This window comes from Chiloscyllium punctatum, chromosome 18, assembly GCF_047496795.1.
Source record: "Chiloscyllium punctatum isolate Juve2018m chromosome 18, sChiPun1.3, whole genome shotgun sequence".
In the NCBI taxonomy this organism is placed as follows: Eukaryota; Metazoa; Chordata; class Chondrichthyes; order Orectolobiformes; family Hemiscylliidae; genus Chiloscyllium; species Chiloscyllium punctatum.
The window spans coordinates 94,711,244-94,728,447 of record NC_092756.1 but is presented as its reverse complement, the minus strand read 5'-3'; the positions used below and the strand labels follow the sequence as shown (position 1 = coordinate 94,728,447).

Here is a 17,204-nt window from a genome sequence, read left to right as displayed (position 1 = left end):
TTATGGGTAAAAAGACAGGAGTTGGGGATTATCAGATCAGCCACGATCTCATTGAATAGTGGACCAGAATTCCCTCCTTCTGCTTTTATTATTTGGGTTCTAAATAGATATTGATCTTTTAATATTGTGAAGGGGTTTGATAGGGTAGATGAAGACAAGATGTTCCCATTTGAAGCCACACACATGGAGCAGTTATTCATAAATACAATTGAGAATTTAGGATAAATTACTTTCCCACAGCGTGAGGAGAATGTGGAGCCTGCTCCCGCAGGGGGTGGCTGAAATGAGAAAAATATTGATGCATTTAAGGGGAAGCTAGAGAAAATTTCAAAATCACTTGTATTTGCAGAGGCTCACATGGATCATGAGCACCAGCATAAGACAACTGGGCTGAATGGTGTATTTCAGTCCCATAAATTCTCTGCAGATATGAAGCTCCAAGGTCTGTAATGAGACAGCAGTATCCTCATGCAGCCCATCCCACCTCCTGATATATATACACACACAGATTCTCTCTTTCATTCACACACACACACACACAGTCAGGGTTGTTCTTTTCCTGGTCCCATTTACCAGGCAGCACTAACCTAATGTGATCACTTGATGGCAATACAACCTTACAAATGGTTGTATATTTTTGGCTATTGTTGGCCTTATTCTGCCAGCATCAGTGGTCGGTGCCCAAACTAGACACCACTCACTCATCATAGGACAGCAGGCATTGGCCACCTAGAGGCTATATGTAGAAGATAGGAGGATTGGGCCATTCGGCTCCTTGAGTCTGCGCTATCACTCAGTATGATCACGGCCTATCATCCAACTCAGTGTCTGTTCCAATTTTCTCTCCATCCCCTTGGATCCCTTTAACTCCCAAGAGCTACTTCTGTCTCCTTCTTGATAATGTGGAAGAACATCCCTGCCCTTGAACTTTGAGAATATGTCCCGATAGGAACAGGAGGTGGCATTCAGGCCATCAAGTATGCCCTGCCATTCAATACAATCAGACTGACTGATCATTTTCATGCCTTTGACCCACCCCATCACCATGACCCTATACATCACTTCTGATCAAAAATCTATCAATCTCTACTTAAATGTACTCAAAGACTGTGCAAAAAACATTCTCCTCATGAACCTAAGTAAGATCCTCCTTATATTTAAATTATGCCCCTTGGTTCTAGACTCACCAACTAGAGGAAACATCTACCCGGTCTAACCCCTTAAGTATATATTGTAAGAATGAGATCCCCTCTTATTCCTAGAAACTCTAGGGAATTTAGTTCCAGTCTCCTAATGTCTCTTCATGGAACAGTCCCACCATCCTGGGAGTAAGTCTGGTAAGCCTTCATTGTACATTTTGGCAGTTTTCTTTTTCCTGAGATAAGGAGATTAAAAACTGCACACAGTATTCCAGATACTTGGTCTAACCAAACTCCTATAGAACTGAAGCAAGGCTTTGCTGCTCCTGTACTCAGATCTTCTTGTGATAAAGGTGAAGATTTCATTAACCTTCCTCACAGCTTGCTGCATTTGCATGTTAGCCTTCATTGACTTCGCAATAAGTTGCTCTGCACACCTGCATACACTTTTCTAATCTCTTACCATTTATGCACATCCTTTCCTCTGACCAAAGTGGATAATCTCACATTTTTCCATATTATATTCCAGTCACTGTGTTCTGGAAAGAGACGCTTATCAATAAAGGAGCCAGGAATATTTTGAAGTTTGGACACTGACCTTTATGTAAATACATTAAATACACTCACCTGGAAACGCGCAGAGCACGAATAAATTAATAATAACAGACGAGACGATGGAGCGAGTTTGGGACAATATAAAAAAGGGAGATTCCTTTCCTCGTCAGTCATTATAAGTAAAAATTAGCAAGTAAATCTCAAAGAATGTTCCAGACCAATGACAGAACATTACACGAGTTAAATAAATACAGTAAACATCCATTTACAAAAAAAACACCTCAGGGCTTAACAGCAATCGATGCATTGACAGCAAAGCTTAATTTACATTTTCAATAAGGACTGAACAGACCATATTTCAGAGAAGGAGTACCTCAGTGTCAGAGTGGAGATGGAATTTTAACAAGGGGGGGGTCCTGGGGCTGGAGGCAGGATGTGGAAGTTGGTGAGGTGAGCATCAGCTGATGCAGTGATGGACAGGTATCAGTACAGAGGGGGGTAGGGATGCTCTGACAGACCTGGACGCACATCATCCCAGGAGAATTGGGGTGCAGAGCTGCACAGGGTGATCGTCTAGTCACTGACATGACTTTGGGCAGGAGTTGGACATGACTTAGTGTGGAACCAGTGATTGAAGTCTACTCCACTTCGTCTGGAACTTTCCCTCCACCATCACCTCTGCACAAACATGACTTGGCCCTCCCCACCTGCCTCAATGGCTCCAGCAAGTGCTCCCTGTGAAATGCCCTCTAACTTCACCCACCTCTGAAACCCAACAGTGTCTTGCTGCTTGCTTCCAAATTTTGACATTATAATAATCAAAAAAAAGCGCATCATTAGCTATTGAGGAACCTTAGGAGAGATGTACCGTCTGTGTGTGTGTGGGGCGGGGGGAGCATCAAAATGGAAGGAAAACAGGGGCCTGGAGAGCAAACACAACTCTGAAAAAAAGAGCTATATTAACATAGCAGTAAAACTTCCCACGCTCACACACCCCCCCCTCCCCCCAAAAAAATCTCTGCAGCCCTTACAGGGTCCTGTCACCAAGTAAACCCAGGAGCCTGGGCTGGAGAAGGCCAATGGTCAGCCTGTAAATTGCAGTTAAGGAGGACAGAGAGGCACAGGCCAAACTGCTTCATCTGAAAGGTCCTGCAAAAGCTGTCCTTTTCGCAGCTCCTTCTGGACAACTGCAGGCTTCAGGCCTCAGCCCAGAGCTACAGCAGTCTTGAAGGTTCTTCCTCCATCTCTCTCTGACAGCTTTAACATCAGCATTCACTGTCACGCACAATGATCCAGACACTCATGACTCTCAGGGCTCAGGACAGGGTCTCCCTCTTTCAGGAGAGAAATGACAGAGAGAGAGAGAGAGACAAACAGCGAAAGAATTTGTTAGATACAGAGTAAAGCTCCCTTTACACTGTCCCCATCAAACCCTCACAGAACAAGGAGAGACCGGGGCTAGATACAGAGTAAAGCTACCTCTACACCATCCCCATCACACACTCATAAGACAGGAACAGACCCAGGTTAGATACAGAATAAAGCTCCCTCGGTACTTTCCCCCATTAAATATTCATGGGACTGGGACAGGATGGGGTTAGATACAGAGTAAAGCTGCCTCCACTCTTTTAAACAGAAATTAATTGTCCCTTGATACTGTCCCCATCAAACACTCCCAGGACACGGACAGCACAGAGTTAGTTACAGAGTAAAGCTACCTCTACATTTTCCCCCATCAAACTCTCCTCGACAGGGACAGCAATGTCCCATAAAAAGCTAAGTCTCTGACAAATTGTCTGTTTGTGCCCCTGAGCCTGTTGCCTAGACAATAATCTCTGAATCAAACAAGAGCTTAGTCAATCGACAGCAAGGGGTGACACTCTGTGTGTGTGTGTGTGTGTGGGTGGGGAGATGGAACACTGTGCTGTGCAGCATGAACAGGTTGAAGCTGGATGGGAGGTTGGTGGGGGATGCAGAAGCCAAAGTGCAAGCGCAGAAGGAGCAGCTGGATTTTAAAATAAATCATAAAAACTTCTCAAAGGCAACTTTCTCCGGCACAGAAACAGTTTTGGGAACTCTCACTCACAAGAAAAAAAATCCCACCACTTTGTGGGAGGGATGGGAAGAAACAGTGGCTGTGGGAGGGCAGGGCAGGCTGATCGGTATATTTACATCCAGGACCCAAAACAGGACAATACCTTAAAGTCGCGTCATAGCTTTTCTTGCTATGTACCCCTGGGTCACCCACAGGCCTCGAGCCAGTACTGTGGCTCAGTCCCGCTAACAGTCTGGAGGGAGTGGTGGGGAGAGTGGCAGTGGGTGATTGACCTCAGATGTGGGGTCCACGGAGTGACACAAGATGAAAACAGCATCTCTGGAGGAATGAAACAATCTCTCCAGCTTCTCGCCCACTCTTCTTGGGTGCAACACTAGGGTAGAGGGTGAGAGGAGACAGCGGTGGATGGGGAGGGTCTCTTGCCCTTATAACAGTCGGGTCAGTTCTGTGATATTTCTCATACTGGTTCTTCGATTCTTCTAGCCACAATAAACTGCACGACGACAGCAACTCATCACAATCCCCTCGAGATCTGCAAGTGCAAAAGGGAAAATGCTTAATGCAGCACCTTTTACAGAGTTAACTTATGATTTACTTTTTTTAAATTCACCCATGGGATATGGGCATTGCTGGCTGTGCCAGCATTTATTGCCTATCCCTTGTTGGCCCTTGAAAACGTGGTGATGAACTGCCTTCTTGAACTGTGACAGTCCATCTACTGTGGATTAACTCAGAATGCCATTCGGGAGGGAATTCCAGGATTTTGACCCAACAACACTGAAGGAACAGCGATATATTTCCGAGTCAGGATAGTGAGTGGCTTGGACAGAATGTGCTTGGATAGTTGTATTTTCAGTATCTGTGGCCCTTGTCCTTCTGTACGGGAGTGGCTGTGGATTTGGAAGCTGTTGTCTAAGGTTATTTGGTGAATTTCTGCAGTTGTATCTTGTTGATAGTACACAATGCTGCTACTGAGTGTTAGTGGTGGAAAGAGTGGATGCTTGTGGATGTGGTACCAATCAAGCGGACATTTTGTCCTGGAATTTGTCAAGCTTCTTGAGTGTATTCATCCAGGCAACTGGGCGTGTTCCATCACATTCCTGAACTTGTGGCTTTGGACACTGTAGTATTCTAGCCTCTGACCTGCTGTCATAACCATTGTATTTATAATGTGAGTCCATTTGAGTTTCTGGTCAATGTTGATAGTGGGGGAATTCAGTGATGGTGATACCACTGATTGTCAATGGGTGATGGTTAGATTGCTTCTTGTTGAAAATGGTCTTTGCCTGGCGTTTGTATGGCATGAATATTACTTGCTATTTGTCAGCCCAAGCTTGGATACTGTCCAGATCTTGTTGCATTTGAACACAGACTCCTTCAATTTCTGAGGAGTCGTGAATTCAGCTGAATATTGTGCAGTCCTCAGCAAACATCCCTACTTCTGAACAATGAAGAATTAAACTATTCAATACTGTTGTGTCCAGGTCTTACAGCACGCAGCTCCGCTAACCCCAACATTCTCCCAACCATGGGTCAGGCTCACACTTACTTGCTGAGTGATGCTAGCACGAGTACGTCCGGATTGATGGTGTGTCAGCTCGCGGAGTCCCTGAGGGGTTACCTAGGTTACAATGAAATATATTTGTGTGAAAATAATGACCAGTTGAATTCTTAAGAAGCTTGCAGCATTAGTTTAATTGGCCAGTTACAATGTAGTCTTCCTCTGCCCCCCTCCTCTGTGTATGTCTCTCCCTGCAAACCTCCCCCCTCCAAACACTGTTTATGTGTCTCTTTCTCTCTCGCTCTCTTTCCCCTCCTGGTATGTCTTGTTGTCTCTTTGAGTATCGTATGCATCCCTGTAACCATCACCGTCATCTCTGTGTATGTCTTTCTCTCTCTCTCATCCTTTCTTGTGTGTTTCCCACATCACTTGCCTTTCCCTCTTAAACTCCTTCTCATATCTTCCTGTTGTAGAGTGAGTACTTAAGGAGCGCCACACTGTCGCAGGATCAGCGCTGAGGGAGTTCTTTGTAATACCCTGGTCAATATTTATCCCTTGGTCAATATCACAAAAAAAATGATCTGGGTGTTTTCATATTTGTGATTTGTGGCAGCTTGCTGTGCACAAAATGGCTGCCATAGTTATCATGTGACAGCAATCACCACATCTCATTGGCTGTAAAGCACTTAGGTGAGTTTTGAAAATATGAAAGGAGCTATATAAACACATCTCTCTTACCCTCACTCAAGTCTCATGGTATAGGTGGTGCCACATTAACCCTACACTATCCTCCCCTTCCCCAAAGTTCTATATCTGAGTCACCTGGACTTACTTCCCCATGGCTTGCCTGATATCAGGACTCTCAGTATGACCAAGCCAGAGACAGAAACCGTAAACAAGGTGACCAGGGACTTACTGTCTGGCTGCACCTTCCGCAGCTGCACGTTCTGCGATGCGATGGCGGCTGCAGTCACCCGGAAGTTGGCTGGCAGAGTTTCAGACGTATCTGAGGTCATGTCACGCATCTCCTTCGCCCGAAAACGCTTGCGCCATGAGGGCGCCCGGCTGAAGTTCTTGGTGTCATCCTGGAAAGGGAGTCGGAAAGGAAATTAGGATTCATTGTCCAGGAGGAGGAGGAGGACATTCAGCCTGTAGTGACACTGTTAGAAATGAAAGTCCCCTTAAGGGTTAACTAGAAGCTCCCCAGAGGTAATTGAGGGAGGTGATACTAGGACTGCGTGTTTAAGAGCAGGATTCTTATTTAGTCCCCTCCCTCTCTCCATACACCCCTTCACTTTTGATACTAGCATTACCCTGAATAGGCCTTGTTTATTTTGCAGTGCTGTGGGATCCGTGGACAATGTCTCTATTGGCTGTGGGCAAAAGCACTCTCCCTCTTTAGTTAGTTGAAAATCCTTTTGTTGTGTTTTTGGTTCCACTTCACCTCTACACATTCCATTTGTACCTAGGTGTCCTTGGAGCACAGTGTCCATCAATACTCAATGCTTTTAGAGAGAGGTGGACAAAGCAGGAGATACAGTGCTTTATCTCCTCCTCTGATTCCATTTTGATATAGCCCTTTCCCTCTCTTCTTATTTCTCCCTCACATTTGACAGTTTGTGTGGTCCATGGGCTTTGCTTGTAAATATCGAATTAGCTGCATTGGTGGTGGTGAGTAGTTACAGAGATGTACTGCACAGAAACAGACCCTTCAGTCCCACTCGTCCATACCAACCAGATATCCTAACTTAATCTAGTCCCATTTGCCAGCACTTGGCCCATATGCCTCTAAAAGCTCTTCTATTTATGTAGGTTTACAAAATTATGAGGGACATGGATAGGGTAAATAGGCAAAGTCTTTTCCCTGGGGTCAGGGAGTCCAGAATTACAGGACATAGGTTTAGGGTGAGAGGGCAAAGATGTAAAAGAGACCTAAGGGGCAGCTTTTTCACATAGAGGGTGGTACGTGTATGGAATGAGTTGCCAGAGGAAGTGGTGGAGGCTGGTACAATTGCAACATTTAAGAGGCATTTGGATGGGTATATGAATAGGAAGGGTTTGGAGGGATATGGGCCGGGTGCTGGCAGGTGGGACTAGACTGGGTTGGGATATCTGGTCGGCATGGACAGGTTGGACCGAAGGGTCTGTTTCCGTGCTGTACATCTCTATGACTCTATTTGTAAATCCATCCAGATGTCTTTTAAATGTTGTAATTGTAGCAGGCTCCATCACTTCCTCTGGCAGCTAATTCCAGACAGGCACCACTCTCTCCATGAAAAGATTGCCCCTTAGGTGCCTTTTAAAGTTTTCCCTTCTCACCTTAAACCGATGCCTTCTAGTCCTAGACTCCCCCACCCCAGGGAAAGGACTTTGTCTATTTACCCTGTCCATGCCCCTCATAATTTTGTAAACCTCTATAAGGTCACCCCTCAGCCTCCGTTGCTCCAGGAAAAAAAAGTCTCAGCCTGTTCAGCCTCTCCCTATAGCTCAAACCGTCCAACCCTGGCAACACCCTTGTAAATCTTTTCTGAACCCTTTAAGTTTCACAACATCCTTCCAATAGGAGGGAGACCAGAACTGCACATAATATTCCAAAGGTGGCCTAACCAATGTCCTGTACAGCCGCAATATGACCTCCCAACTCCTATACTCAATTCTCTGACCAGTAAAGGAAAGCATACCATATGCCTTCTTCACTGTCCTATCTACCTGACACTCCACTTTCAAGGAATTATGAACCTGCACTTGCTCAGCAACACTTCCCAGGACCTTACCATAAGTCCTGCTCTGATTTGCCTTTCCAAAATGCAGCACCTTGCATTTATCTAAATTAAACTCCATCTGCCACTCCTTAGCCCACTGGCCCATCTGATCAACATCCGTTGTACTTTGAAGTAACCTTCTTCATTGTCCGCTACACCTCCAATTTTGGTGTCATCTGCAAACTTACTAACTATAGCTCCAATGTTCACCTCCAAATCATTTGTATAAATGATGAAAGGCAGCGGACACAGCACCGATCCCTGTGGCACACCACTTGTCACAGGCCTCCAGTCTGAAAAGCAACCCTTCACCACCATCCTCTGTCTTCTACCTTTCATCCAAGTCTGTATCCAAATGGCTAGTTCTCCCTGTATTCCATAAGGTCTAACTTTGCTAACCAATCTACCATGAGGAAACTTGTCAAACGCCTTACTGAAATCCATACAGAACATGTCCACTGCCCTGCCCTCATCAATCCTCTTCATTACTTCTTCAAAAAACTCAATCAAGTTAGTGGGGTATGATTTCCCATGCAAAAAACCATGTTGATATACCTAATCAGTCCATGCCTACCCAAATACATTTAAGTCCTGTCCCTCAGGGTTCCCTCCAACAACTTGCCCACTGAAGAAGTTCTCCTCCTCTCTACAAGGATCTCTGTGAGTCTTTCTCTCACTGCACTCCCCAGGCCATTTCCTCTACCCTGAAGTTCTTATCTATTGCATTATCAGCTACTTTGCCCCCAGCCCCACCCCCCTCCCATTTATCTCTCAGTCCTCCCGTCCACAAGCCTCATTCCTGATGAAGGGCCTATGCCCGAAATGTTGATTCTCCTGCTCCTCAGATGCTGCCTGACCTGCTGTGCTTTTCCAGCACCACACTCTCACAACTGGCTCACTGTCTATAGTTCCCTTGCAAAGCCTTACCATCTTTCTTAAATAATGGCACCACTTTAGCCACCTCCAGCCTTCCCACATCTCTCCTGTGACTATCGATGATCCAAATATCTCAGCAAGGGGCCCAACAAGCACTTCCCTAGCTTCCCACGGAATTCTAGGGTATACCTGATCAGGTCCTGGGATTTAGCCACCTTTATGCATTTTAAGACATCCAGCACCTCCTCCTCTGTAGTATTTTTCACGATGTCACCATCCATTTCCCCACATTCTTTATCTTCTATGCCCTTCTCCACAGTAAATACTGAGGCAAAATACATATTTAGTATCTCCCCCATCTCTGTAGTTCCACACATAGGCTGCCTTGCTGATCTTTGAGAGGTCCTATTCTCTCCCTAGTTACCCTTTTGTCCTTAATGTACTTATAAAATCCCTTTGGATTCTTCTTAACCCTATTTGTCAAAGCTATCTCATGTCCCCTTTTTGCCCTCTTGATTTCCCTTGTAAGTTTACTCCTATCGCCTTTTTACTCTTCTAAGGATTCACTCGATCTCTATTGTCTATTCCTGACATAAGCTTCCTCCTTCTTCTTCTTAACCAAAGCCTCAATTTCTCTGCTCATCCAGCATTCCCTATACCTACCAGCCTTGCCTTTCACCCTAAAAGAACATACTGTCTCTGGGCTCTTGTTATCTAATTTTTGAAGGCTTCCCATTTTCCAGGCATCCCTTTATCTGTAAACATTTGCCCCCAATCAACTTTTGAAAGTTCTTGCCTAAAACCATTAAAAAAATGTCATGGTGATTTTGGTGGTGGGAAAGTTGCTCAATTGTGCGTGACAGCACTTCTGGGAATAAATAAAAAGAAAATAGCAGGGTTCTTAATCATAGTTTGGAGTGGTCCATGGAGTCCCAGACCAACTTTTTATTTTGAGGCACTATGGAATCCATGGGCAATTTACACATTGCTTGTGGGTATTTCCACTCCTCTTTTAGTTATTTGTTGTTTGGTTGCACTTCAGCCCTAAGCTCTTGATCTTTGGTCATCCAGTGCAGAGGGGTTGGACAGATTGGAGGGCCTTCTTGTGGTCTGCTGCTGGGCGTGGCCTAGCTGGCTATAAACAGGCCCAGGCAGCAGACAGTGGAGGGGGTCATCTCTGCTTACTGTCTGACCCTCTTCCGCAGTTACATTCGTGCCCAGATGACCTTGGAGAGGGAGCAAGCAATGCATTTGATGCTTTTAGAGAGAGGTGGGCATTCCAGGGAGTGGAGTGTATTATTTCACACCCTCCATCGTGGAAACTGATGTTTGTGCTAAATTATGGATTTTTAATGACACTCTTGCACTACCTAATCCAACATATGGACTGTGTTATGTTGAACAGTGGAGGCTGTCCCACCATTCAATGCAGTCATGCAATACCTGTATCTTAACTCCATCGCTTTACTTTGTCTTCATATCCCTTGGCTAGGCCAAGCTGATACACACACACACACACACACACACACACACCCCTCCCCCATCCCTCTCCTGGCTACAGGGGTCAATTTGCAGACGAATACTCCAATTAGGAATAAGCCATTCAGCCCCATAAGTCTACTTTGTTATTCTATAAGATCATGGTCGATGTTATCATAACCTCAACTTCACGTTCCCACCCTTTCACTCCCTTGTTTCAGAAGAATGTATTGAGCTCTGCCTTAAAACAATTTCAAGGGTTCTCTTCCTGAACAGCAGAGTGTTCAGCACTTCCAAACACTTAAGAAAAATGTTACCTCCTCTCTGTTTTAAATGTGTGATCCCTGATTTTAAACAGTGACCCCTAGTTCTAGATTCTCCCAGAAAAGTAAACATCTATTCTACATCCATTCAGTCAAGGCCCCTCAGGATCTTATCTGTTTCAATCAAAAGTCACCTCTTACTCTTCTAAATTCCATAAGGTACAAGTCCAGTCTGTCCAACTTCTCCGTAAGACAATCTGCCCATATCAAATGTTAGTTTAGCAAATCTTCTCTGAACTGCCACCAATGCATTTAAATCCTTTTTTTAAATAAGCCGTCAATACTGTCGATAATACTCCAGATGTGGTCTCACCAGTCCACTGTATAACTGAAGCATAACCTCCCAATTTTGTATTTAAATCCCCTCATGGTCAATTATAACATTTAGCATCTTCTATACCTTAATTAGATCTCTTCTCATTATTGTAAATCCAGATAATATGCTTATTTTTTGTTCTTTCTGAAAAATGGTCAAATTAACATTTTCATATATCGTACTCCATTTCGTTACATCTTGACCCACTTAGTTAATCTATTGATAGCTTTTTGTAATTTTTTGGGTCCCCTCCCCAACTTAATTAAACTTTAAGAGTCCCCTCTTTCTGTTTTTACTCTCGTTGGTCTTCTTCCTCTCCTCTGTTCATCAACTCAATGATCAACACTGCTTAGAAAAGTGGTTAAAAAAACATGTACAGGATCCAGGGTTTTGCTAAAGAAAAGGCATATTATGGAAAAGGAAGAGAATAATGGTAAAGATACACAACACCATCAACTCAGCCTGAACGGGAGTATTTGGTGTAGTTCTGGACACTGCATTTCAGGAAAGATGGGAAAGTATTAGAAAGGATGTGGAAAAGATTCATGGGGTTAGATCCACCGATGCGGAATTTTAGTTGGGAGAATAGGTTGGAAAATTTGGTGCTGTTTCTTTTGAAGAAGAGCAAAGTGGGGAGGAAATTGCTGGAGGTGTCCAAAATCACGAGGTGTCCGGACCGAGGATATCAGGGAAAACACTTCAAACGGGCATGAGCATTGAGAAGGTGATTGGCAAAACATGCAACTTTAGCACAAGGAAGCATTTTGGATCTGAGGTGCATTGGCTGACAATGTAGTGGAGGCAGATTCAAATGGGAGTTGGATAATTATCTGAAGGCTGAGAGTATAGTGGAGGCACTTTTAAATGGGAGTTGGATAATTATCTGAAGACTTGAAGAAAGATTTGGAAAAAAGGTAGATTCGGGGCTAGCTGAGCTGCTCTTGCAGAGAATCAGCACCAGTCATGATGGGTCAAATGGCCTCTTTCTTTGCCATTCTCTGATTACTGACTGGCAGTGTGCGAGAGAGCTGCTGAGTTCACACTAACCTCCTCATGGCGGCGATCAGTTCCTTGAAGCAGCAGGTTTTTGAATTCATTTTCCAATATCTGACGTGCCTATTGGACAGATAACAATGTCATTAGTGTCTCAAGTGTGAGCAGATGTGATGTTAGATACAGTGGAACTGCCACAGAAAATCATCAAGGCTACAGAGATATCAATCTATCTACTGTCTGCCTCTAGTCCCAATATACCTGTCACAAAGTCAACTTTTCACAAGATATCAACATCCTTTGGCCAGAATCTGAACCTGGACCAGCTGTATAAATACAGTGACTACAACAGCTGGTAAGAGACCAGAAATCCTGCAGCAAGTAACTCACCTCCAGACTCCCCAAAGTCTCCCCACCATCAACAAGACACAAGCCAGGAGTGTCATCAAATGCTTCCCACTTGCCAGTGCAGCTCCAACACTACTCAAGAAGCTCAACACAATTCAGGAAAAGAACCGAACTGGAATGGCACCCATTCTAACACTTTCAACATCCATTCCCTCTGCCACTGACGCTCAGTCGTAGCAGCGTGTACTATTTACAAAAAGCACTGCAGACATTCACCAAAGGTCCTTAGAAATCACCTTCCAAACTTATAATCACTTCCATTTAGAAGTTACCCTCCAAGCCACTCACCATCCTGACTTAGAAATATGTCAGCCATTCTTTCAGTGTCACTGGGTCAAAATGCTGGAACACCCTCCCTAACAACACTGGGTGCAATGCTTACACGAGGCACCTCATAACCATTTTTTCAAAGGCAACGAAGGATGGGTAATAAATACTAGTCCAGCCAGCAATGCCCATGTTCCATGAATGAACGAAAGAAATAAAACTCAGCCCTCTTGAAATGTCTGAGCTCCTCCAATTCTGACCTCTTGTGTGGTCCCAATTTTAACTGCATCACAACTACAGGTTACCTGTACCTCCAGATACTAGGTTCAAGAATTCTCTTCCATAAACCTCTTTATATCTCGCTTTCCTTTAATAAGAGACTCCTTAAAACCAACCTTTTTAATCACCTATTGTAATATCTCCTGATATGGTTCAGAGTCAATCTTTTACTGATACCTGCTTGAGAAACCTTGGCACGTTATTCAAGGCTGCAAGTAAGTGCAAGTATTTGTGTCCTCCAATGTTAGCTTGAATAAATTGAGGAGAGTTTTTTTAAAAAGAGGGGCTTTTTGTTGCAGTATGAGCATGACTGGCTGCAAAGAAAATGCAGTTGGATCTTCCTGAATCATTGCAGTCACTGTGAAGAGTTACCTAGAGCTCTCCTCAGTAAAAGGAGTTCAACAACAGACTCCTCACTCGGGAGAAATGCTGTCTCACCTAGCAAAGAAACTAGAATCAGTTAACAAATCAGAATCTAGCGACTCAGCAACTTCCTATTAGCAGCAGAAAGCACTCCCTCTGTTAGACAGGAGGCCATTTGGCCCTTCTGGAGCCTGCACCAACATTTAATGCAATCATGGCTGAATATGCAATAAGTATCCCATTCCTGCTGTCTTCCCATTCCCCTCGATCCATCAGCTGCAAAGGTCAGGTCCAGCTCCCTCTTGAATATATCTAATGAACTGGCCCCAACAGCTACCTAGAGGAGAAACTTCCACAGGTTCACAACTCTGTGTGTGAAGAAATTCTTCCTCGTCTCAGTCCTGAGTGGCTTACCCCTTATTCTTAGACTGTGACCCCTTGTTCTGGACTTCCCCAACATTGGGAACATTCTTCCCGCATTGTGCCTGTCCAATCCTATCAGAATTTTATGTGTTTCTAGGAGATCTCTCTTCATTCTTCTAAATTCCAGTGAGTACAAGCCCAGTCAATCCAGTCTTTCCTCATATGTCAATCCTGCCATCCCGGAATCAGTCGGATGAACCTTTGCTGGACTCCCTCAAGAGCAAGAATGTCCCTCCTCAGACTAGGAGACCAAAACTGCACACAATACCCAATGTGTGGCCTCACCAAGGCCGTGTATAACTGCAGCAAGACATCCTTACTCCGATACACCAATCCTCTCGTTATGAAGGCCAGCATGCCATTAGCTTTCCTCACTGCCTGCTGCACCTGCATGTCAACCTTCAGCGACCGTTTCACCATGACACCCAAGCCTTGTTGTATCTCCCGTTTTTCCTAAACAGCTTCCATTCAGATAATGATCTGCCTTCCTGTTTTTGCAACCAAAATGGATAACCTCAAATCTATCAACATTATATTGCATTTGCCAAGTATTTGCCCACTCAGCCAATCTGTCCAAATCACCCTAAAGACTCTTACCATCTTCCTCACACCACAAACTGCCACCCAGCTTAGTGTCATCTGCAATAATGAAGATATTGGATTCAGTTCTTGCGTACAAATCGTTAATATATTTTGTGAATAGCTGGGATCCCAGCAATGAAACCTGCAGTACCCCACAAGCCACTGCCTGTCACTTTGAAAAAGATCCGTTTACTCCAACTCTCTACTTCTTGTCTGCGAACCAGTTCTCTATCCAGGTCAAAATATTACCTCTGATACCATGAGCTTTAATTTTCCTTATTAATTTCGAAGTGGAACCTTGTCAAAAGCCTTTTGAAAGTCCAGATACACATCTAATGATTCACCCTTGTCCATTGTGCTAGTCATATCCTCAAACAATTTCAGAAGGTTGGTCAAGCATAATTTCTCTTTAGTGAATCCAAGATGACTGGGACCAATTCTGTCACCGTTTTCCAAATGCTTAATTATTACATCCTTAATGATTGACTAGCATTTTCCCCACGTTCCCCATTTTCTCTCCCTCCTTTTTTAAAGAGTGTGGCTATATTAGCTACCCTCCAGTCCACTGGAATCCTTCTAGATTCTGCAGAATGCTTAAAGATGATCACCAATGCCATTACTCCAAAGCAACATCTGAATCAGTGGAAACCTCAGAAAAGGTTTTACTCCTGAATCCTTTACTCCCCTTCGCCTTTGGGACTGGCATTTCCTCAGAGTGGCACCGTAATGTTTTGTTGCTCTCCCACATTGGGTTTAAAGAAGCAGGGCCAGGCAGAGGAGCAATTTGCAGATAGCAGAAGACACTGTATAGTCCTTGAGCTTCCTGAAGTGAAATCGTGGAGGGGTTTGTTTGGACCCCAAGTGGAGTCACAAGCTCCAAGGCAGCAACGGACTCTTCATCCCCATTTCCAAAAAAATTCTCCTCTGCACACAGGTCACCAAAGGGTCACAGTGAGCTCCAAGTCTCTATGTGGTCACAGTGGGAAAGAACATAGAGCAGTTGGACAGCATCGGTCTAAGCTCATTGTAGTTGATTTTGGCAGGAGTCACCTACCATCCCCACATCCCCTTTCCCTACACATATACACATACACAAACACAGAGTGAGAAGCCAGTAATAGTCGGCGGTTCCTTCCTTCTCTGCAGACTTTGCGCTGGTGTTTTATGTGAACAGAAGGTGTGATCATTACTAATCCTAACACGCAGTGACTCATTACCTTTTTCCCTTTCCTTGTCCAACTCTCTTCCCCCTCCTCTCCTGAAGGCACTCACTTATGTAGGCCCAGCTCCACAGTAGCTCAACCCAAGTCAATGCTGTTTGCTACGTGGCTGCAAAAGCCATTGCACTGACCCAGTCGACATTTCCCAGCAGGAGTCACTGGACACAGAGAAAACCAAAAGCTGATTTGATGTTTAGTCTATATTGTGAGTGTGGAGACTGTGTACAGAGCCTTGCTGTGTTAAGCAGTCAATGGGGAGGAGACCAGGGGATCCTACTGAAGAGTTTGATGACAGATTGGAGAAGGTCGGACTGTTCTCCTCACAGAGAAGAGGTCTGACAGGAGATTTGATAAAGTTTGTCAAAACATGAGCAGAACTGGATAGATATGGAGAGTGTGTTCCTAGAAGGAGGGGGTCTGGACTTAAAATGATAAGTTAAAAAAGTTACACAGTGAGTGGTTAGGGTGTAGAATGTACTGCCTGGCAATGTGGAGGAGACAGGTTAAATTGAAGAATTAAAGAGAACATTTGATGGTTATTTTGATTGAAATGGTGTGCAGGGATATGGGGAAAAAGGTAGGAGTTTGGCATTAGATGACAGAGCTGAGAGGCACAATGGGCTGAATGGCCTCCTCTGCATTGTGACACCTCTGTGATTCTGACTCAGGGTGTCAACCGTGGCTCAGTGGCTCTCAGAACATGAGACTAGATACTCGAGAGCAAAGAAGTTGCAGCTGACATCTCCAGTGCATTACAGACGAGGACTGCACTCCCATGGGTGCCCTCATCAGAGGATATGCAAAGCTCATGCTCTGCCTGCCCTTTCCGGTGACTGTAAAAGATCCCATAGCAATAGTTTGATACACTTTCCTTTATTGGTCAGAGTATTGAGTACAGGAGTTGGGAGGTCATGTTGTGGCTGTACAGGACATTGGTGAGGCCACTGTTGGAATATTGCGTGCAGTTCTGGTCTCCTTCCTAGCGGAAAGATGTTGTGAAACTTGAAAGGGTTCAGAAAAGATTTACAAGGATGTTGCAAGGGTCGGAGGATTTGAGCCATAGGTAGAGGTTGAATAGGCTTGGGCTGTTTTCCCTGGTACATCAGAGGCTGAGGGGTGACCTTACAGAGATTTATAAAATCATGAGGGGCATGGATAGGATAAATAGACAAAGTCTTTTCCCTGGGTTGCGGGAGTCCAGAACTAGAGGGCATAGGTTTAGGGTGAGAGGGGAAAGATATAAAAGAGACCTAAGGGGCAACTTTTTCTCGCAGAGTGTGGTACATGTATGAATAGATAGAATAGGATGAATAATCTGGCTATTCATCCTATCTATTTTCCTCAGGAATTTCTCAACCTCTATAAGGTCACCCCTCAGCAATTGTGTTCAATTTTAGTTGAAGTTGTCAGTTCAATTACTGGGGGACATAGATTTAAGTTAAAAGGGGTTAAGTTTAAAGGAGATATGACAAGCAGATTTCTTTACACAGAGGCTGATAAGTGCCTGGAATTTGTTGCCGGAGGAGATGATGAAGTCAGATACAATGGCAACATTTAAGAGGCATCTAGACAGATATGCAAGTACCGTTGATTCTGCTATAATGCACATTTCTTCAACACAAATTGACCAAACGCAATTGAAGAATTTAGACCAACATTTGT

At 44.4% G+C, this 17,204-nt stretch overlaps 1 protein-coding gene across 9 annotated transcripts in view; it reads right to left on the bottom strand.

Moving 5' to 3' along the window:
- Nucleotides 1-1,716: 1,716 nt before the first annotated feature.
- ppfia3 (PTPRF interacting protein alpha 3) overlaps nucleotides 1,717-17,204 on the bottom strand; it is a 129,594-nt gene continuing 114,106 nt past the window's right edge. For all 9 annotated transcript variants that reach the window (XM_072588823.1, XM_072588822.1, XM_072588824.1 and 6 more), the window contains 4 exons: nucleotides 12,055-12,123; nucleotides 6,168-6,336; nucleotides 5,300-5,371; nucleotides 1,717-4,282 (listed from right to left, as the gene is read on the bottom strand). In XM_072588823.1, the coding sequence (XP_072444924.1) occupies nucleotides 5,313-5,371; nucleotides 6,168-6,336; nucleotides 12,055-12,123 (297 nt within the window). In that variant the 3' untranslated portion in view covers nucleotides 1,717-4,282; nucleotides 5,300-5,312. The remainder of the gene's footprint in view (nucleotides 4,283-5,299; nucleotides 5,372-6,167; nucleotides 6,337-12,054; nucleotides 12,124-17,204) is intronic.